The sequence below is a fragment of the Gopherus flavomarginatus genome, chromosome 1 (genome assembly GCF_025201925.1).
Source record: "Gopherus flavomarginatus isolate rGopFla2 chromosome 1, rGopFla2.mat.asm, whole genome shotgun sequence".
Lineage (NCBI taxonomy): Eukaryota > Metazoa > Chordata > Testudines > Testudinidae > Gopherus > Gopherus flavomarginatus.
In genome coordinates, this window is record NC_066617.1 from 259,801,899 (window position 1) to 259,825,811 (window position 23,913).

The 23,913-nt window shown below is 39.7% G+C and overlaps 1 protein-coding gene across 4 annotated transcripts in view; it reads right to left on the reverse strand.

Moving 5' to 3' along the window:
• ATP11A (ATPase phospholipid transporting 11A) overlaps positions 1-23,913 on the reverse strand; it is a 267,235-nt gene that overhangs the window by 80,354 nt on the left and 162,968 nt on the right. For all 4 annotated transcript variants that reach the window (XM_050947517.1, XM_050947527.1, XM_050947547.1 and 1 more), the window contains exons 4-7: positions 18,908-18,988; positions 10,168-10,275; positions 5,243-5,371; positions 4,474-4,577 (exon numbers count right to left, since the gene is read on the reverse strand). In XM_050947517.1, coding sequence (XP_050803474.1) covers positions 4,474-4,577; positions 5,243-5,371; positions 10,168-10,275; positions 18,908-18,988 — 422 coding nt within the window. The remainder of the gene's footprint in view (positions 1-4,473; positions 4,578-5,242; positions 5,372-10,167; positions 10,276-18,907; positions 18,989-23,913) is intronic.

Here is a 23,913-nt window from a genome sequence, read left to right on the forward strand (position 1 = left end):
TGTTAGATCAGGCTATGCTATCCAGTACCTCTTTGCTCTTCCTCCCCACACTCCCTCCCAGTCTCTCTTCAGGGATCCCTCTCAAGGGATAATGTTCCTTGAGCAGGTCCAATCTTTACTGATTCTGAGTGCAGTGGAAGAAGTTCATCCGGTGCACCAGCATCAAGGTTTTTATTTCTGGTAGTTTCTGGTTCTCAAATCTAAAGGAGGGGTGAGATCCATTTCTGACCTATGCAGCTTCATCAAATATATAGGATACATGAATCTCTGAATGGTAACCCTGACAACTATTCTCCTGGGTTGACTTAATGACTGGTTTGCTGCTCTGGACCTTCAGGATGCTTATTTTCATGTGGGGATCCTCCTGAGCCACAGAAGATTCCTCCAGTTCATTGTGGCAAACCACCATTTTCAATATGTAGTCCTCTCTTTCAGTCTGTCTTCTGTCCTTGGGTTTTTAACCAAAGTGTATGATCATGGAGATGGCAGACCTCAGGAACAAGGAACCCAGGTCTTTCTGTATCTTGACAACTGGTTACTAAGGGACAGGTCCGGAGAAAATATTCTCATGTACCATTATGCTGTGCTTGCTTCACCATCTGGGTCTCATCCTAAACAGTGAGAAGTCAATACTGGTCCCCACTCAGAAAATTGAGTTCACTAGGGCCCTAATAGACTCTACACATTTGAGAGTTTTTTTCATGACTGATCATTTTCAGACTTCTCACTTTTGTCTTGGGGTCTACAGTTTCAACCTTCCAAAACAGTTTGCACGTGTCTGAGGCTTTTGAACCACATGTCTGCATGCACTCAGGTGGTTCAATTTGCTTTCTTCCTCTTCAAATGCGGCTCAGGATAGTTTACCCTCCAACTTGTCACCTCCTAATCCACCTCCCTCTGTTGATCCTCGCCTCCGTCCAGTGGTGGATTGTTCAAAGGAATGTATGTCAGGGCATTCCCTTTGTCTGGCTCTTAACAACCAGGACTGTGGTCACCAACACCTCTCTGATGGGTTGTGGAGCACATCTGGTGTTGCTGAATGTTCAGTGTCTCTGATCGAAGCAGGGTGCTTCGCTGCATATCAACATAATGCACATCACAGTTTTCTAGATCTAGACCACATCAGGGCTCAGTGGTTAACATACTTAACAACATTTCCACCGCAATGCATTATTTTTACAGGTGGGTAACACACTCCAGAGAGTGCTCTGCGAAGAAGCATCCAGGCCGTGGCAGTTCTACATCAAGAAGAGTATCACTTTGATAGCTGATCACTTGCCTAGAGCCCAGAACCATCTCATGGACCATCTCAGCAGGAATTTTAACCTGAGTCACAAGTAGTCTCTGAAGCCCAGTGTTCTGCAAATCATCTTCACAGCTTGGGTGCAGCCTGACAGTCTACCTATTTACTACAAGGGAAACCAGGAAATGCCATCTCTTCTACTCTTGAGGTGATACAAAGGATTTTCCAGTTTCTCTGTGTGCTGAAAACACTGATCAGCACTGAGGCACTGTCCAGCATCAATAGTACTGATCTGTCACCATTAGCTGAAGCAGGGAAAGACTGAGATTTGGGGTTTATGTAAATTAGTGAAACTGGACTGATGACAGTGAAACAATGTTAAGGTGCATATATATACATATATTTGGTAATTATAAGTATTTAGATAGTTAATAAACAAAGTTTTAAGCTGTTACAGCTAGAGAAAGCAAGATAGTGGTCGCAAGAAACCAAAGCTGTGAAAACCAACAGGGAGGCCTTAGAACAATTCAGCCAATAGCAAGAAGGCTGGTTGGGGTGAAATAAAGGTCACTCCAGAAACCTGAAGGGTGGGGTCAGTTAGACAGAACACAGATCTTCAAACAGGTCCATCTTTAAAGTGCAGGTTTTCAATCAGGTCCAGCTTTGATTGACAGAGAGGACTTGAAGCTGATTGGATGATAATGATACGGATTGAAGAAACAACCAATCGGAACAGATCAAAATCTGTATATAAGGCAAGGAGCTGACAGGCTTCAGTTAGTTTGGCTGTGAAAGCAGAAAGGCACGTGTGTGTATGTGGACGGGGAAGGGGAGAAGGCATGTGTGTGTGGATAGAAGCAGCAGAGAAGGAAGTCCACCAAAAAAAGCTAAATCACTAAGTAGCAGCAAGCGGTGAAAAAATAGCAGCAGTATCAATCCCATTTTGACAGAGCAGAAGGGAAGATATCAAAGAAGTAACGTAATGACTCCAATATACATATAATGTAAAATGCAAATGTGTATGTGTGGGATGATAAAGCTGGATGATTGTGTATGTTTGCTTTGTTGTTATATGTATAGTTTTAATGTTTAAGAACTTGCTGTCAGTCTCCTATGTGTGACTGGCCATCACATCTAGAATGCAGTCACTTATAAAGCTGTTTTCCAATTGTAGGATATTGCAATTTTGCATACTTTAATGTGCATCTGCGCCAATAGGATTTTATGTGTTTGTTAAGAAAATGTGTGATTTATTTCTTTAGTATATGTTTTAGATCTGCTGTTTTCCTAATATTATTATGTGTTTTAGAGTTATTGTATTAGGAAATATGGCATTAAATAAAGGTTACTTTTATTTTTGAAGAATTACTGCCTGAGTGTAAATCCTTTCAGCGGAAGGCTGTATCTGTTTCCTCCCAGGGGTTAACAGAGCTAGTCTGTTTTGGGGGGTCCTCCAAAGGTCGGCAAGAAACCCTCTGGTAAAACCCTGGCAATTCCCTGAGGGCGGGCCACCCCCTTTCACCTACTAAAACCAGATGAAATGAATTCTGAGTTACAAATGTAGGCAGGCCATTATAGGGGAGCCTGGAGTCTGACCTTGGGGGCAACAGAGGGGGCCCTCAGTCCGGCCTCTCTGATCAACACCTTCCAACTCAGGTGGCAATCAGCTCTCCTCTATGCTTTACTTCTGATCTCTATCATTCCACAGGTCATCTTCAAGCTGAAAGTGGATTGGCTTAAGCTTATCCCCATTGCCCTGGCTTGACCGAGATCGTCGTGTTGGTTTTTTGACTTTCTTATGTTGTCATTCAGCCTCCCATATCTTTTTCTCTCCACCCTGACCTGCTCACACAGAATCACAGTTGCAATTTGCATCCTGCGCCCAGCTCCCTGCATCTCACTGCATGGCTGCTCAGTGGTTGAATGAAGAGGAAGAGCAATGTTTGCCAGCTGCTCAACAGGTCCTACTCAATAGTAGAAAGTCCTCTACTAGAATAGCCTATTAGGCAAAATGGAAGTGGTTTTCAGTGTGACCTTGGCCCATGAAATTCAGCTGATGTTGGCTTGCATCCAGGACATCTTGGAGAATTTGCTGCATCCTCAGTCATGGGACCTTATGCTTAGCTCTGATGGGACCTCTGGTCGAGCTGGTCAGTCAACTTGTCACTTTCCTTTCCTGTGTAAAAATAACTGCATTCCTGGTGTCGATAACATCCACAAGGAGAGTCTGAGTGTTACAGACTTAGATGGCAGAGCCTCCTTATGCGCAGGTGTCCAAAGACTAAGTGACATTGCAACTGTAACCAACATTTATGTCTAAAGAAGTCTCTCAGTTTCATTTGAACCAGGTGGTGTATTTATCTGTTTTATTTCCTAAGCCACATTCATCCCTGGAAGAGCAGCACCTTCACAGGTTAGACATCAGATGACATCTAGCCTTTTAGACTAAACCCTGTCATGCTTTGCCTCGTCTACTTGTGTTGTACGTGGACTGTGTGAAGGGCCAGGCAGTCTCTTTACAAATTACTAAGTGGATAACATCCTATATCAAGGCTGCATACAAAATAGGTGAGGCTATACCCCCTCCACGGGTATGAGCTCTTTCTATGAGAGCACAAGCTACGTCAATAGCTTTCTTAAGTGACATCTCAATTGGACATTTGCAGGGCTGCCAAATGATCATCTATACATACACTTACAAACCATTTAGGAATCACCCCTCTGCATCATGGACAACGTTTGAACCCTGGTGAGGGCATCACAAGGGAAAACACTTAACTAAGCTAACACTAATACTAAGAGTACTAACTATACACAACTAGAAATAAGTAAAAAACTGAGGGATTGTGAGGTTGCAAACACATATTTCTTAGCCCATGTTTTGAACATCTTAAAAATGTAGGAGAAAGATTTTAAAAATCAAATTTACATGTCACTATTTATGCTCCTTACTTGCCTTTGAATTGCCTGTCTGCTTGGATAGGACAATGAAAATCAGTTTCACTATGAAGTTCTTAGATTGCAATGCTTAGGTTTCCAATACTGCAGGAGACCATTTCTTTAAAAAATCAGCCACTTCACTGAATTTTTATTTAGTTATCTTAAATTTAAATTTTGGGCTAAGTTTGAATTGATAACATCCCTTTAATAATTACATTATTTTATAGTTTGTTTACAGGATACCTTAGTAGCATACACTAAAGCTATAAAAATACAAATTATTTTCTTACTTATAAAGGTCAGGCTGAGGTTGTTCACATTCAATGGTAGCATGCAGTGCATCGATATCTTGTTCATTATGAAATGCCTTGGTATCTTGAACAGCATAGTAAGTCTAGAATGAAAGAGAAAGGTGTAACAAAAAAAAAAGAAGCCAGAACACATGCAGTGACCAAGTTATTTATGTAATTGAAAGAAGAGCCCTGAAGTCGGTAAATTTTCCATATTTTGTGTTAAGACGGTCAAGAACCATGTAATAATGATTCTCATTAAAAAATAAGCACTTCCAAATAGAGAACTGGAATTTTCCTCTGCCTGTCATAACTCACATATAGTTCATACTGCAAAGAAAACCGAATCACTCTTTTCCTCTAATCTAAGCAGCCTAAATTCTAAGTGAAATATTTTTGCTTTTTCTTAACCTTTTACATAAAAGATTCACATTTCCAAATGGGTGCATGCCTCAGTGCCCCCAATCTTGCACAAATCAGGATTTCACATATGTATATGCATACACAACTCTAGCCCATACTTCACCTCTGGGTGCCCATGTTGGGCACATATAAAAGTGCAAGTATACATAAGCCAAGCACCAGTTACAAAATTCTTCATAAAATGGTTCAATGGTATGGAAATAAGTTAATGACAGTGTAAATGAAAAAAACAACAACACACAAACCAGTATCTATGCTTGCACTATTATACAGGATGTTACTGTGCACTGTATGCAAAAAAGTTTGTTATAGCATTTTTTAAAGAAAAAATATAGTATTTTATTACTTTATGACTAGATTCACCATCCAAACTAGTTGTTGTAACAAAACATGTTCCATCCCCTCTGCTGCTTGATAGAAATATTAAGTCACATGGGAATGTTTCATCTTCTTTTACCATCACAATGTCTCCAACCTTAAAAAAAATAGGAAAAAAAAACATGTTTATCATTAATTAAATAGCCTAAAGATTAGATTCCAACGATGAAATCCTTGTTCTATCAAAGTCTATGGAAAAATTTTCATTGGCTTTAATAGGGCTGAGATTTCATCACAAGACTAAGGAACTGCAGATACAATTCTCAAAAGGAGTACTACATCCTGTAAGACAATAAATAATACTTAGCACTCGTATAGTATCTACCCTCTGAGGATCTCAAAGCACTTCACATTCTTTAATTAAGCCTTACAACATCCCTTCTAGATTTGCATGTGTGTGGTATCATCCCTATTTTACAGATAAAAACATTGATGCACAGTGGGGCTGGGAACAGCGAACCACAGCCACTCGGAGCAGCGGGGGGCCGTGCCTGTGGACAGTTAACATAAACCAAATGTCTCACGGCCTGTTTCTTATAGTGTGCCATCATACAACAAAGTAGCTCCCACAGTCAGAGATTCCTTTAAAGATTTTTTTCCCCAGCAGAGGCAGCTTCTGATATATTTTTAAAACTCAAATTTAAGTACAGCAGGTCAAAGGTAAAAAAATTGCAAGAATTTAGTCATGGGGGGGGTGTTAAAATATCAAAGTTTCAATGAAAAATGTCAAAAAATTAAATTTTGGAATTTTGATGAACTGAACATTTAATGTGGATTTCTTGGGTTGCCTACTTTATCATGCTAAGATCATAGAATATCAGGGTTGGAAGGGACCTCAGAAGGTCATCTAGTCCAACCCCCTGCTCAAGGCAGGACCAATCCCCAACTAAATCCCCAAACAGCCCCCTGAAGGATTGAATTCACAACTCTGGATTTAGCAGGACAATGCTCAAACCACTGAGCTATCCCTCCCCCCAAGTATGCCCTTATCTAAATAGTTTTCTAGTTAATCATTGTGCTCTTGTCAGAAGGATTCCGTGTGGTCACAATGAATTTCGTAACAGAAAACTAAGACATTAAACACTGAATTTTGACATCACCAAAACGAACTTTTAGGAGGTGAGCAGTTCTAATGATGCATGATATTTTGGTAATTGACAATGAAAGTAAAAATCAAGACAGTTTAGATAGGACTTGGTAAAATGTATTTTTACATTTCCCAGATTGTGGAAGGAATTCCAAATGAATTAGCTCAGCCACCGACCCAACGTCCATATCTGCATACTTTCATATAATTTGGGTATTTTTGCTTACATTAGATTTTTCATGTTAACATTTGCATTTGAGAAAACTACAACGGGGGAAAAAAAACCTTGATTGAAGTGATATTTCAACCATAACTTCGTTTAAGATTTTTTTCCTATAAAAGTTTCCTAAGGGTTTTAAAATGTTTCAGGAGTTGTTCAGGTTCCTACAGTTCCTACAGATCTGACAAACTCGGCAGGGATGGACCCTATTCTTTTCCAGACAGCCTCCTACACTCATACGTTGTTTCCTCCCTCCTTTTTGCAATACCAGATATTTTCTCCCCTACATTTCTTTCCTTCTTGTGCTCCTCCTATACTATGTGGTTTCCTGCCTTCCATTCCTCTCCTAATGAGCACCCAATATCTGGGCTATGCAAAATATATTGTGCTCTTGGGGGGAGGGATAGCTCAGTGGTTTGAGCATTAGCCTGCTAAACCCAGGGTTGTGAGCTCAATCCTTGAGGCGGCCACTTAGGGATCTGGGGCAAAAATCAGTACTTGGTCTTGCTAGTGAAGGCAGGGGACTGGACTCAATGACCTTTCAAGGTCCCTTCCAGTTCTAGGAGATAGGTATATCTCCAATTAATTATTTATTACTACTTGTCAGGCCAAACACAGCTTGACAAGTATTACTGGGGCCTTTCATGCTTTACAAAGCACAAAGTGTCATGCACTGTCATGTTAATATGATTGCAGCCTCATGGTTGTGTTCCCTTGCCCCCCTAAAAGGCACAAATAAAGATGCAACTACTCAACAAGAACACACATTTTGATAGTCTAGGTCAAGAAGTTTTGCCGATTAAAATAGACCAAAAAAGCATTAATAACATTTCTGTGTATGAAAGGATAAATTCTTCAGTCTCAGCCTCAATAATGCATTTGTGGATTTAAGTATGGGATAAATTGTACCAAAAAAACCCAAGTGTCAATCTTGGATTAAGACCTGACAATGTGAAGTTTCAGGTGGTCAGATCCTTACAAGGAGTGAGGGTAAAAATCAGGTTTCTAATGGAAAGATCTATCCTTCCATAGATATGGTTGAAGCCAACACACAACACAACACAAGACCAAGTCATTTTTGCTACAGAAAACATACATGTATTTAAATTCTCAGCCATAATATTGTATTAATAGTTTTGTGGGTTGAATTTTCTTCTTTTTAAGAATCGGAAACAAGAAAAAAATTTCAGAGCATGATACCAGTGAATATATTCAAATCACATTTCTTAAAATTATAATATAGTAATTCAGAGGCACACTGGTGCCATAAAATGTCCAAACAGCCTGGAGGCACTGGGATTAAGAAACAACAAAAGGAATCCAAGATGGTTTGGCATCTAGTGGCTATGGGTAAAACAGATTTGCCACTAGAGAATGGGAATGAAAGGCTTCAGATCTGTCACAGGGAATGATGATGCAGGGGAATACAAGAGGTCAGTAAGATTATTTGAGTGTGTGCTTCTAACAATTAGCCCGTGGCATTAACACTCCACTTTGCTTATATGTTTGTGCAGAAACAAGGAAACATTATACTACTACAATTCATAAACAAACTAGGGAAATACAACCTAGATGCAGTTACTATAAGGTGAGTGTAAAACTGGTTGGAAAACCATTTCCAGAGAGTAGTTATCAGTGGTTCACAGTCATGCTGGAAAGGGATAACAAGTGGGGTCCCACAGGGATCAGTTCTGGGTCCGGTTCTGTTCAATATCTTCATCAATGATTTAGATAATGGCATAGAGAGTACACTTATAAAGTTTATGGACGATAATAAGCTGGGAGGGGTTGCAAGTGCTTTGGAGGATAGGATTAAAATTCGAAATGATATGGACAAACTGGAGAAATGGTCTGAAGTAAACAGGATGAAAATCAATAAGGACAAATGCAAAGTACTCCATTTAGGAAGGAACAATCAGGTGCACACATACAAAATGGGAAATGATTGCCTAGGAAAGAGTACTGCAGAAAGTGGTCTTGGGATCATAGAGGACCACAAGCTAAATATGAGTTAACAATGTAACGCTGTTGCAAAAAAAGCGAACAATGTAAAAGTTTAGAGCCTACTAGTCCACTCAGTCCTACTTCTTGTTCAGCCAATTGCTAAGACAAACAAGTTTGTTCACATTTACGAGAGACAATGCCGCCCACTTTTTATTTACAATGCTATCTGAAAATGAGAACTTTTGTAGCCAGCATTGCAAGATATTTACGTGCCAGATATGCTAAACATTTGTATGCCCCTTCATGTTTTGGTCACCAATCCAGAGGAAATGCTTCCATGCTGATGTTGCTCGTTAAGAAAATAATAGATTCATTAATTTTGTGACTCAACTCCTTGTATGATTCCTGCTCTGTTTTACCCAAATTCTGCCATATATTTCCTGTTATAGCAGTCTCGGATGATGACCCAGCCCATGTTGTTCATTTTAAGAACACTTTCATCACAGATATGACAAAACGCAAAGAAGGTATCAATGTGAGATTTCTAAAGATAGCTACAGCACTTGATCTAAGGTTTAAGAGTCTGAAATGCCTTCCAAAATCTGAGAAGGACGAGGTATGGAGCATGCTTTCAGAAGTCTTAGAAGTGCAACACTCCAGTTCAAAAATTACAGAACCAGAATTAAATGTGCTTATGTTTACAAGAAACAAAACAGTGAATTATATTTATATTGAAAATGGTGGCAAGAGTAATTTTTTTGACCATGAGGATTTAAGAATACCAGATTGGCAGTAGAACTACAGCTGCTTGTTTGAAAAGGTAGAGATGAAGGGACCCAAAAAAACTCTGTCATAAGGATAAATCGTCTTTAAAAAAATACTAGGCTAGTGAAAAGATCAGAACACCAAATGGAAGAGTCACAAGGAATTTTGCCACGAGTTCTGACAAGATAATTCTGGCAAAATAGGAGGCACCAGGAAAAAAAAAAAGTATTTCAAAGAAATGACCATCAATTGTTTCAAACTGCTGACATTCTGAAAATAGAACCAGGTAGGCAAGCTGTTTTGCTTATGACAATTTACAGACATTAGTTTCTAAAAATAACCCTCAAAATATCAGGGATGCAGGTACAAATGTAGAAATCTAAAGGAGTGGCTTTATGACGCTGAAAAGGTACAAAGCAAGGATTGTATTCTGATTCGGCTGTGTCCTCTTTGCCAGGAGAGGAATTAGTCAATGGATTTTGCATCAAAATTGGATTAAGAGACGCTATCTTGCTGGAGACAGACGGACAGACAGACAGAGAGATATGAAAACAGAAGAAAAACCATGAGTGAAGGGCTAGAAGTTAAGAAAGATATAATGAAAGGAAAAGAGGGTAGAGAGACAACCCAGCATAGAGAATGGATAGGGGAGAGCCTAGCAAAGCAAGGATGAGGAAGGAAATGCTATAGCTTTTTACAATATTTTATTCAATCCTGTTTTAAAATATTTTTCTAAAATTTTATTTTCCATATTCACGTAGTGAATACTGTAATCTTGAGTGTACTACATTTTTGTCTAAGTTGTTTTGCAAGTGAGGGAGTGGGAGAGAGTTAAGCCTGATCCCTAAAAGAAAACCCAGTGTTAGTTGATACTTACTCTTAATTTTCGGCTTTGCTTTCTAACCAGTTTGCCATGCTGAATGAAATGAACAGGGCATTGGTTCATTGCATTGTCTGCTTTATGTCGAAGCCAATCTTCATAACCCTAGAAAACAGCAAAATGGAATGGAATAAAGTTAAGGAAATGCAGCTAGCCACACTTTACATTGCAGTTGTAGAGCAAAGCTTTCTTACAAAAATAGTTAAAGAATTTTCCATTACAAGATAACTAAAAGTAAAGCATATCACTAAAATCTTCAATAGTTTATTATTTAGCAAATCAGATGTGCTTAAATAACATAAGGGAAGGTAATCTGATGGTGTGAACAGGTATATGAAAAAATGCAGAGCCACTTCTTGATCTCTGGTGAATAATGGGTAAAATCCAGCTCAACTTCCACCACTCCTAGCCCAAGTGCTCTGAAGGTTTCTATAAGAGTGGCTGCTTAAGAGACAACGTGTGCAGAATGCATTTGGTAAGGTTGGGCTCAATATTAAGTGATTACAGGGCTGGAATGAACTACAAACCGGGGAGTTTGCCTGGCTGCGAAGATGGTGTCGCCAGGAGGGCTTTGGCTTCCTCGACCACGGGATGCTATTCGAGGAAGAACTGCTAAGCACAGATGGTGTTCACCTTTCGAAGAGGGGAAAGCCCTTATTTGCGCGCAGACTGGCTAACCTAGTAAGGAGGGCTTTAAACTAGGTTCGACGGGGACAGGTGAGCAAAGCCCACAGGTAAGTGGGGAACAAGACCTGGGAGATGGGTTGGAAACAGGAGGGAGCACGGGCTATAATGGCAGAGAGAAAGGAGGGTCAGGGCAAAGCTGGGAGGCAAGATCAAACCAGTATCTTAGATGCCTATATACAAATGCAAGAAGTATGGGTAATAAGCAGGAAGAACTGGAAATGCTAATAAATAAATACAACTATGACATTGTAGGCATTACTGAAACTTGGTGGGATAATACACACGACTGGAATATTGGTGTGGATGGGTGTAGTTTGCTCAGGAAGGATAGACAGGGGAAAAAGGGAGGAGGTGTTGCCTTATATATTAAAAATGTACACACTTGGACTGAGGTAGAGATGGACATAGGAGATGGGAGTGTTGAGAGTCTCTGGGTTAGGCTAAAAGGGGTAAAAAACACGGGTGATGTCGTGCTGGGAGTCTACTACAGGCCACCTAATCAGGTGGAAGAGGTGGATGAGGCTTTTTTCAAACAACTAACAAAATCATCCAAAGCCCAAGATTTGGTGGTGATGGGGGACTTCAACTATCCAGATATATGTTGGGAAAATAACACCGCGAGGCACAGACTATCCAATAAGTTCCTGGATGGCATTGCAGACAACTTTTTATTTCAGAACGTTGAAAAAGCTACTGGGGGAAAGCTGTTCTAGACTTGATTTTAACAAATAGGAAAGAACTCGTTGAGAATTTGAAAGTAGAAGGAAGCTTGGGTGAAAGTGATCATGAAATAATAGAGTTTGCAATTCTAAGGAAGGGTAGAAGGGAGTACAGCAAAATAGAGACAATGGATTTCAGGAAGGCGGATTTTGGTAAGCTCAGAGAGCTGATAGGTAAGGTCCCATGGGGATCAAGACTGAGGGGAAAAACAACTGAGGAGAGTTGGCAGTTTTTCAAAGGGACGCTATTAAGGGCCCAAAAGCAAGCTATTCCGATGGTTAGGAAAGATAGAAAATGTGGCAAAAGACCACTTTGGCTTAACCACGAGATCTTGCGTGACCTACAAAATAAAAAGGCGTCATATAAAAAATGGAAACTAGGTCAGATTACAAAGGACGAATATAGGCAAATAACACAGGAATGCAGAGGCAAGATTAGAGAGGCAAAGGCACAAAATGAGCTCAAACTAGCTATGGGAATAAAGGGAAACAAGAAGACTTTTTATCAATACATTAGAAGCAAGAGGAAGACCAAGGACAGGATAGGCCCACTGCTCAGTGAGGAGGGGGAAACATAACGGGAGACTTGGAAATGGCAGAGATGCTTAATGACTTCTTTGTCTCGGTCTTCACTGAGAAGTCTGAAGGAATGTCTAGTATAGTGAATGCTTAGGGGAAGAGGGTAGGTTTAGAAGATAAAATAAAAAAGAGCAAGTAAAAAATCACTTAGAAAAGTTAGATGCCTGCAAGTCACCAGGGCCTGATGAAATGCATCCTAGAATACTCAAGGAGTTAATAGAGGAGGTAGCTGAGCTTCTAGCTATTATCTTTGGGAAATCATGGGAGACGGGGGAGATTCCAGAAGACTGAAAGGGGGCAAATATAGTGCCCATCTATAAAAAGGGAAATAAAAACAACCCAGGAAACTACAGACCAGTTAGTTTAACTTCTGTGCCAGGGAAGATAATGGAGCAGATAATTAAAGAAAACATCTGCAAACACTTGGAAGGTGGTAAGGTGATAGGGAATAGCCAGCATGGATTTGTAAAGAACATATCGTGTCAAACTAATCTGATAGCATTCTTTGATAGGATAACGAGCCTTGTGGATAAGGGAGAAGCGGTGGATGTGATATACCTAGACTTTAGTAAGGCATTTGATACGGTCTCACATGATATTCTTATAGATAAACTAGGAAAGTACAATTTAGATGGGGCTACTATAAGGTGGGTGCATAACTGGCTGGATAACCGTACTCAGAGAGTAGTTATTAATGGCTCCCAATCCTGCTGGAAAGGTATAACGAGTGGGGTTCCGCAGGGGTCTGTTTTGGGACCGGCTCTGTTCAATATCTTCATCAACGATTTAGATGTTGGCATAGAAAGTACGCTTATTAAGTTTGCGGACGATACCAAACTGGAAGGGATTGCAACTGCTTTGGAGGACAGGGTCAAAATTATCTGGACAAATTGGAGAAATGGTCTGAGGTAAACAGGATGAAGTTCAATAAAGATAAATGCAAAGTGCTCCACTTAGGAAGGAACAATCAGTTTCACACATACAGAATGGGAGGAGACTGTCTAGGAAGGAGTATGGCAGAAAGAAATCTAGGGGTCATAGTGGACCACAAGCTTAATATAAGTCAACAGTGTGATACTGTTGCAAAAAATGCAAATGTGATTCTGGGATGCATTAACAGGTGTGTTGTAAACAAGACACGAGAAGTCATTCTTTTGCTTTACTCTGTGCTGGTTAGGCCTCAACTGGAGTATTGTGTCCAGTTCTGGGCACTGCATTTCAAGAAAGATGTGGAGAAACTGGAGAGGGTCCAGAGAAGAGCAACAAGAATGATTAAAGGTCTTGAGAACATGACCTATGAAGGAAGGCTGAAGGGATTGGGTTTGTTTAGTTTGGAAAAGAGAAGACTGAGAGGGGACATGATAGCAGTTTTCAGGTATCTAAAAGGGTATCATCAGGAGGAGGGAGAAAACTTGTTCACCTTAGCCTCCAATGATAGAACAAGAAGCAATGGGCTTAAACTGCAGCAAGGGAGATTTAGGTTGGACATTAGGAAAAAGTTCCTAACTGTCAGGGTAGTTAAACACTGGAATAGATTGCCTAGGGAAGTTGTGGAATCTCCATCTCTGGAGATATTTAAGAATAGCTTAGATAAATGTCTATTAGGGATGGTCTAGACAGTATTTGGTCCTGCCATGAGGGCAGGGGACTGGACTCGATGACCTCTCGAGGTCCCTTCCAGTCCTAGAGTCTATGAGTCTATGAGTTTTCCTGTTTGTTTTCTGATTACACTGAATTATTATTTGGTATATACCAGGGGTAGGCAACCTATGGCACGCATGCTGAAGGCGGCACGTGAGCTGATTTTCAGTGGCACTCACACTGCCCGGGTCCTGGCCACCAGTCCAGGGGGCTCTGCATTTTAATTTAATTTTAAATGAAGCTTCTTAAATATTTTGAAAACCTTATTTACTTTACATACAACGATAGTTTAGTTATATATTATAGACTTATAGAAAGAGACCTTCTAAAACGTTAAAATGTATTACTGGCACGTGAAACCTTAAATTAGAGTGAATAAATGAAGACTCGGCACACCGCTTCTGAAAGGTTGCCAACCCCTGGTGTATACAGTACACCAACACTCCAGAATCAGTTTTGAGAAAGTGACCTTGCTGATGCTTATTTTGGTTGATGAATTATTTCATCAATTTATAAGATTACATTAGAGAGGAACAAATACAAATATAGTTGAAGATCTCATCAATACAATGATAACTCTGCTTTCAAATTTGTATAGCCATATTATAAAATTTTAAAAATTAGTTTTACTATTTTATTAGTTTTTTAAAAAAATGAATAGATACTTTTTTTTTGGAGGTACAAGTTCCTCCTACTTCCCATCCTCCCCAAATCTCTCTTGCATTAACTCCATGGAAACCCCTAATGTACACAAAGACCAGATGCTAGAACTGATGTTTAAATAGAGAGCCGAACTAAGCAGCTCTTTTGCTTTAAATTCCATGGAAATTCCTAGAAACAAAGCAATAGATGCCATATATCCAGGGGCAGAATTCAGCATATTGCTTATGATTAATGACAACTGGAAGATGCAACAGCTGCTAACAATATCAGTGACAGTTCACCCCACAGGTTTTCCATTCTTTTTAGGAGAAAGGGTAACTTCAAGTTTATAAAGGATTTTCTATGGCTGTATTTATTTTTTTATTTTTAGAGATGCACCCATTACATGTGTGCAGGAGCATATACACAAATTAAAATGCAATTTGACCTGTCAACCAAATATGAAAAGGTAACTCCAAAATCCAAATGAAGACACAAATATACCCCAGCAATGGGAGGAATAAAAATCCTGCTGTTTGTAATTCCTTTAATAACTAATGAATGAGAAAAGCCCAGATGACCTTTGCACCATGCCACTGAAGGTCATGCTCCAGTCCACAGGCTACTGGACCAGCAGGAAAAGCAAATTCCAGAGGCTATAGCCATCAATTTAAGACATCCTGCCCTAGTCCTCAGAAATTCCAATCAGCTAATCTCAATTGTCGTGGTAAAGAAATACAGTAGAACCTCAAAGGTAAGAACACCAGAGTTACGAACTGATCAGTCAACCACACACCTCATTTGGAACCAGAAGTTCGCAGTCAGACAGCAGCAGAGAGGAAAAAAAGAAAGTAAATACAGTACAGTATTGTGTTAAATGTAAATTATTAAAAAATAAAATTTAAAAAAATTGACAGAATAAGGAAACTGTTTCTGTGCTTGTTTCATTTAAATTAAGGTGGTGAAAAGCAGAATTTTTCTTCTATATAGTAAAGTTTCAAAGCTGTATTAAGTCAATGTTCAGATGTAAACTTTTGAAAGAACAACCATAACGTCCTGTTCAGAATTATGAACAGCCTCCATTCCCAAGGTGTTCGTAACTCTGAGGTTCTACTGTAGGTGATTCCCCAGACACACAGAGCCTAAAAAACAGTGGGTTTAATTTCAAATCTTATTGGAATTCAATGCTTTTAGTTCCTTTAGTATGTTTGAAACTCCTTGCCTAAGAGATCAATATCATCACTTTGAATTACACCCAGAAATGAATAGGGAACCAGTATAGTCTTTGAAGCACTGTGTAACATGCTCCAAGCAGCTAACACTGGTATACAAGCAGCCCACCAAAGTCCACCCCAGCTGTAGCTTCTGAGAGTAGTCACAAGGGGATACAAGTGTAGTCTTATGTGGAACACTTTGTAATAATCCAATCTTTGTTTGACTATCGTCAAACCACAACAACAGATTGTTAAAAATAATCCCCCAAATCTTAAAGTGGGAAAGCCATTCGTAAAAAGCTAGCTGTTGTGCTTCCCATAACCACCTAGTGTCAGCAAATACTGAATTTGACTACGAGGTATAGTCAGTCATGCAGTGTGAAGGAATGAAAATGCTGCTGTTTGTAATATCCATTACAACTAATGAATGAGAAATGTGTAGAATGAGTTTTCTCTGCACTCATCACTGCCAAATGACTTGAAACAACTATAGTGGTAGCCAGTTATCCCACTACAATATAATGGAAGTAAGTTTCTTTCTAGGGACCAGAACTGGAGCAAGCCCAAATGGAGGGATGGAATATTGGAATAAAGAGGCCCCACTTCAAGTCAAAAAGTTTTGAACTTAAGTCTGTCATATTAATTTCTCTTGGTGTCCTATAATCTCCTCAACTTTTTCTCTGAGCACAGAATACTTTTGTTTGAAGAAGTTAAGAAAAATAATAACTGGCTAATGTCTGTATAAAGAGTGTTGACTCCTGGCACTGAGCAGATAGCATCACACAATTTTGAGCAGTAAAATATTAATACAGAGTCTCAAACAATTGCACCTTCTGTTGTATCACATTAGATGGAATATATTGGACCAAAGAATTAAAGGTGTCAACACGATCCTGTCACTGTCCAGTATTAAACAATGTTAAACAAGGCTTGGTAGACCGAGATCTTAGCCTGCTTAGTACCATGGCAAACACTAATTTTTTTTAACCTTTTAATAAAGATGCAGAAAACAAGGAAATAGTTAAAGTTTTGAAATGTGAAGTATTACGTAGGGCTTTCATTTTAACAACATCTTTTGTTTTTTCTCTTTTGCTGGAGAAAGTTTTAAGAAAGACACCCCACCAAAACACACCATCCCTATCTGACAGTGTCTTAGAGGTATTAAAGTGGTAATAACAGCCCTTTTGGGGGAAAGAGAAAAAGTTAGTTGAGGTGGTCTGGAGGCGGTGGTGGTTGTGGTGGTGTTAGCGCCTGATTCTGTTTCTTAGAAGACAAATCAAAAACACACACTCAAAAGGGGATAGAAAAGAACAATAAAGACAGAAAATGCAGGCTTCTGTCTCGTGTTGACTCTCACTTGCACCTCACTGCTGAAAAAACAAAAGCATGGCGTATTGTCTTATTAGCTACTCCAAGACTTGGCAAACTTGTACCAGGGCTGTTTAGGGTATTGCTTTTAGCTGCCTCCTTCTGGTCACAGGGTTATAGCAGCGCCGTAAAACACAGTTTTGGCCAGCTAACCCAGACTCTTATTAGATAGAAGAAAGAGGGAGGATAGGAAAGAGAAGAAATAAGGTAGGGAAGGGAAAAAAACACAGTGTGGAGAGAGGCATCCCAGCAAGTGATGTCTGGGATTTAGTCAGTCTTGATGGAAGGGGGTGATGTCATTTGGGTCCCGCTCTCTGGCCTGATCTGGTCAGGACTTCTCTTAGGGTCAAGATAAAGGCTCAACTGTGTTACAGTGGATCTTGAGGTCTCAGGAAACAGATTAGGTGACAGCCATGATTGTAAAGCTCACTCCTTTCCTGATCTTCTGTCTCTTAGTCAGTGGTTGTTGGCAGCCCACTTTCGCTAATTCTCCCCCAAAGTCTTTCTGAGGACCTCAAAAGTTAGTGATGGCTGAAACAGCTTTTCCCTTCACTATTTTATCCACCAATTAGGCCTAATTTCCTATACACTAATTTTGGTTACATTGATTTCTGGTCCAACATTTTTCTTGTTTATCAGACATGATTTTAACACAGTCCTTTCTGTTTGGACTAATTCAGAAGGTCTTCCTTTCCTGCCTTTTCCCAGCAACATACGTTGTTCTAGGTTATTGTGACATTTTATGAACTTTCAATCACTTTTCACATTTGAGCTCATAATTAGGGTAAATCTGTATGCCCAATTATCACACTTCTTTACTCTCTTCCCTTTCCATATTGTGTAAATGAAACTGTTGGTGTCCTGATCAATGGCAGAATGCAGATTGGAGTCTGAATGGGAACAGGTTGAGCCAGTGTAATTGAAGATATGAAATTCTTATATAGGTAAGTCATAGCATATATTCTGTGTAGGGTCCCCCACTGATTTTATTGGGATTCTACACAGGTGTACCAATCCACTCTAGCAGATACCATTGCAGTACTGGGGTCACAGAATTACAAACTGCTGTAATCCACTTTCTATGGTAATATTAATCTACAAAATAGAAAGGAAGGCTAACACAGTTCCATACTCTTATAGTATTATTTTATTTAGATTAGGGGAACCTTTATTAAGATCTTCCAAGCCACATTGATATGAGAAGTATTGACTTACTTGAATTTTATTATTTTAGTTTTTACAGATAATTTTTAAATATATTTGAAGCATTATTATATAGCATACTCGATTTGTAAGATCCATTAAGTCTCGTTATAAACTGTTCATAGTTTAAGTACAAATTAATGTGATTCATATACTTAAAAAGTCTATCTTGTGGATACTGTCTAGAGGTTGTCTATACATATCACAACAACTGTATGTTGGAAATTTCTTCACAGAGACGACCAATAATTTTATCCCATAACCTACTGCTATAATTTTTCCTCCACATATTTTCAAATTTTTGAATAGGTAGGTGGATAAATATTTAGGAACAAAAAGAAACAAACATCTGGATACTTCTTATAAATACAACTGTATAAACTATTCTTCGGAGCACAGTTACACAAAGTACAAACTAATATTACAAAATAATTCTGAAAGTTCTGTTGAATAAATGAAAGCCAGCATAATTTAACAACCAATAAAATTCTACTTAAAAGAGAGGCAAATAAAAAGTAAAGCCTTCAAAGTAAAGAAAGGATAACCTCTCTCTTGAATCCTCAAGAACAAACAAAAGTAACATTGCCAGTTAATAAAAAAAGGAAAAATAAAACAAATTTACATTTTCATACAATCTTCAGTTTTACTCCCCCACCTCCCCCAACACCCTAAAGAAACTCTCACCTGTTTGATAGCTGTTACAGTGATGACAAAGAAAAGCGGAAGTCCACTTGTTACTGGACTGGTTGGTGTATCAATAATTAACTGCAACACAAAGAATAATCGTACCATTTCCTGAACATTGTTTTGTGAATTTAATGCAATCATTTTCCAACCATGAAATTTATATTAGGATTTTAAAAAAGTACAACCATACACAAAGCAACTTATTAAAAAAAGGGAAGTAAGTGCAATAAGAAATCTAGGTTATTTCTATTGACAATACCACTCCCTGACACCATCTGTAATTGCAAATACATATAAGCCTATCCACCAAGTCATGATCTTGCACTCTGTCAGAATGGAGGTTGCTTACTGTAACTGGAGATTCTTTGAGATATGTGGTCCCTATCTGTATTCCACACAAACGTGCATGTGCGCCATGCGCTCAAGTCTGGAAATTCTTCAAAGTAGCGTCAGTTGACCTGCACTTGTGCAGTAGCTCCCCGTGCGCTCCCAACCAAGGAATAAAAGGCAGTGTGGGTCAACACCTCTCCAGTTCCTCTTCTTCCTGCAATCCAACTGGATCTGAAGCAGAAGGGATGGAGGACGAAAAGCAGCGACTACAGATACAGCCATAGGAAAGGCAGCACTACAAGCATCTCTGTGCCACGCTTCTCACACCCTCCTCCAGTCTGAACACTGCTTGCCGATCAACCATGTGTGGAATACACATAGGGACCATCACTCAAAGAAGAAATGGAGGTTAGTTACTGTAACTGGATGTTCTTTGAGATGTGTGGTCCCTATCTAGAGAAGGGTGCAAGGAAGGTGGCAGCAGAACTGCTTGTAGTTATGCCCTTCCTACTGCTTGCTGCATCTGCAATTGTTGCTTGGTCTAGAGTGTAATGTGTTATGAACATGTCAACAGAGCCCCAAGATGCTGCCCTGCAAATGTCCTGCAAAAGAACGCCAGATAGGGATGCCATGCACCCAGCATGTGCTTGCATGGAGTGATCTGTAATACCCCTGGAGGGGAATATTTGCTATTTTGTAGCATTCTAAGATGCATTCCAAAACCCACTTAGAAACCCTCTGGGAGGATATGGTTTGCCCATGCAATCTTTGTGCTATGGCAATAGAGTCTCAGAGATTTTCTAATTGGTTTGATTCTTTGCAGGCAGAATGCCAATTGAGCCTAATGTTGAGGGAGTGAAGTCTCTTGTCTCAGGAAGCAGCATGGGGTTTTGAGAAAAATATAGGCAATGGTGTTGTCCGACTGATGAGGAATTCAAACAATCTTGGGGAAGAAGTTTGGGGTATAATCTAAGGGAAACCTCTTTGTGAAACATTGTTTAGGGAGGATCTGTCATAATGGCTCCTAGCTCCCAGATCCTTCTGGTGGAAGTGATCATCACTAAGAATGCTGCCTTCATGGATTGGTGTGGGGGAGTGTCATAGCGCAAGTTGCCATAGGTCAGAAGGGTGGATCTTTAAATGTCGACAAGACAAGGTTAATGTCCCATTGAGCCATAGATTTAATGACCAGTGGAAAGATCCTGATCAGCCCTTCATAAATCATACAGTCGGGGGGTGACCAAAGACAGAATGTTCTTCTAATGGAGGGAAGAAAGCACTAATCACTGCAAAGTGTACCCAAAGCAAACTAAGGGCTAGACCTGCAGTCTTTATGGAGAGGAGATAGTATAGGATAACTGGAATGCTCACGGTATTTAGTGGAAGTTGGTGGAGGTGTACCCAGGCTGAAAAGTGACTCTATTTAGCTAGATAATTAGCTTGTAGAGAATCCTTTCTACTTCGGTTAAGGATTTCCTAAACCGGGGTGGTGCATGAGCATTCTATTCTGCCGCTCATCCAAACACCAGATCATCCATCTCCACCCTCTGACAAACAGAGGCTAGGGACACCATTCCTTACCCATCCTGGCTAATAGCCATTAATGGACTTAACCTCCATGAATTTAATCAGTATCAGAGGGGTAGCCGTGTTAGTCTGGATCTGTAAAAGCAGCAAAGAGTCCTGTGGCACCTTATAGACTAACAGACGTATTGGAGCATGAGCTTTCGTGGGTGAATACCCACTTCGTCGGATGCATCCGACGAAGTGAGTATTCACTCACGAAAGCTCATGCTCCAATACGTCTGTTAGTCTATAAGGTGCCATAGGACTTTTTGCTGCTTTTACATGAATTTATCCAGTTCTCTTTTAAACCCTGTTACAGTCCTAGCTTTCATAACCTCCTCAGGCAAAGGGTTCTAGAAGTTGACTGTGCGCTGTGTGAAGAACTTCCTTTTATTTGTTTTAAACCTGCTACCCATTAATTTCATTTGGTGGCCTCTAGTTCTTATATTATGGGAACAGGTAAATAACTTTTCCTTATTCACTTTCTCCACATCACTCATGATTTTATATACCTCTATCATATCCCCCTTTAGTCTCCTCTTTTCCAAGCTGAAAAGTCCTAGACTCTTTAATCTCTCCTCATATGGGACCCATTCCAAACTGCTAATCATTTTAGTTGCCCTTCTCTGAACCTTTTCTAGTGCCAGTATATCTTTTTTGAGGTGAGGAGACCACATTTGTATGCAATATTCAAGATGTAGGCATATCATGGATTTATATAAGGGCAATAAGATATTCTCCGTCTTATTCTCTATCCCTTTGTTAATGATTCCTAACATCCTGTTTGCTCTTTTGACTGCTGCTGCACACTGCGTGGACGTCTTCAGAGAACTGTCCACGATGACATCAAGATTTCTTTCCTGATTAGTTGTAGCTAAATTAGCCCCCATCATATTGTATGTACAGTTGGGCTTATTTTTCCCAATGTACATTACTTTACATTTATCCACATTAAATTTAATTTGCCATTTTGCTATCCAATCACTTAGTTTTGTGAGATCTTTTTGAAGTTCTTCACTGTCTGCTTTGGTCTTAACTATCTTGAGCAGTTCAGTATCATCTGCAAACTTTGCCCCCCTCCCACTGTTTATCCCTTTCTCCAGATCATTTATGAATAAGTTGACTAGGATTGGTCCTAGGACTGACCCTTGGGGAATACCACTAGTTACCCCTCTCCATTCTGAAAATTTACCATTTATTCCTACCCTTTTTGTTCCCTGTCTTTTAACCAGTTCTCAATCCATGAAAGGATCTTCCTTCTTATCCCATGACAACTTAATTTATATAAGAGCCTTTGGTGAGGGACCTTGTCAAAGGCTTTCTGGAAATCTAAGTACACTATGTCCACTGGATTCCCCCTTGTCCACATGTTTGTTGACCCCTTCAAAAAACTCTAATAGATTAGTAAGACATGATTTCCCTTTACAGAAACCATGTTGACTTTTGCCCAGCATGTTATGTTCTTCTATATGTCTGACAATTTTATTCTTTACTAATGTTTCAACTAATTTGCCTGGTACTGACGTTAGACTTACAGGTCTGTAATTGCCGGGATCACCTCTAGAGCCCTTTCTAAATATTGGCATTACATTAGCTATCTTCCAGTCACTGGGTACAGAAGCTGATTTAAAGGACAGGTTACAAACCATAGTTAACAGTTCTACAATTTCACATTTGAGTTCTTTCAGAACTCTTGGGTGAATACCATCTGGTCCCAGTGACTTGTTACCGTTAAGTTTATCAATTAATTCCAAAACCTCCTCTAGTGACACTTCAATTTGTGACGATTGCTCAGACTTGTCACCTACAAAGGACAGCTCAGGTTTGGGAATCTCCTTAACATCCTCAGTCATGAAGATTGAAGTAAAGAATTCATTTAGTTTTTCCACAGTGACTTTATCGTTTTTAAGTGCTCCTTTTGTATCTCGATCATCCAGGGGCCCCACTGGTTGTTTAGCATGCTTCCTGCTTCTGATGTACTTAAAAAACCTTCTGTTATCAACTTTGAAGTTTTTGGCTAGCTGTTCTTCAAACTCCTTTTGGGCTTTTTTTATTACATTTTTACACTTAATTTGGCAGTGTTATGATCCTTTTTATTTACCTCACTAGGATTTGATTTCCACTTTTAAAAAGACACCTTTTTATCTCTCACTGCTTCTTCTACATGGTTAAGCCACAGTGGCTCTTTTTTAGTTCTCTTACTGTGTTTTTTAATTTGGGGTATACATTTAAGTTGGGCCTCTATTATGGTGTCTTTGAAAAGTGTCCATGCAGCTTGCAGGGATTTCACTCTAGTCACTGTACCTTTTAATTTATGTTTAACTAACCCGTTCATTTTTGCATAGTCCCCCTTTCTGAAATTAAATGCCAGTGTTGATGGGCTGATGAGGTGTTCTTCCCACCACAGGAATGTTAAATGTTATATTATGGTCACTATTTCCAAGAAGTCCTGTTATAGTTACCTCTTGGACCAGATCCTGCGCTCCACTCAGGACTAAATTGAGAATTGCCTCTCCCCTTGGGGGTTCCTGTACCAGCTGCTCCAAGAAGCAGTCATTTAAACTATCTAGAAATTTTGTCTCTGCATTTCGTCCTGAGGTGACATGTACTCAGTCAATATGGGGATAACTGAAATTCCCCACTACTAATGAGTTGTTTATTTTGATAGTGTCTCTAATCTCCCTTAGCATTTCATCGTCACAGTAAATTTATACGCAGTCTGGCCTTTTGGGGGTCCAGGTATACTGAGCAGTGTGGTAGTCAAAGTGTAGACCCCCTCCCTGAGGGAGGCATCTGTCACAATGGTGGCTCTTGGTATGGGAGGTTGAAAGAAGAAGTTCTCACCATGACTTTGTTTGGGTTTGACCACCAAGCAAGGGAGGTGAGAACTCTGATGGGAACAGTCACCTTGGAGAGGATGTGGTCCCTGTTTGGCTGGTAAGTCAAGTGGAGCCAGGCTTACAGACACAGCAAATGGGGTCTGGCAAACAGCATCACGTAGGTATATGCAGCCATATGACCCAACATCAAGAGAGGCTGGTGCACCACAGTTCATGTTTTGCGGGTAATGCAGAAAATTAGGTTGCTCATCATGTGACATCTGCCTG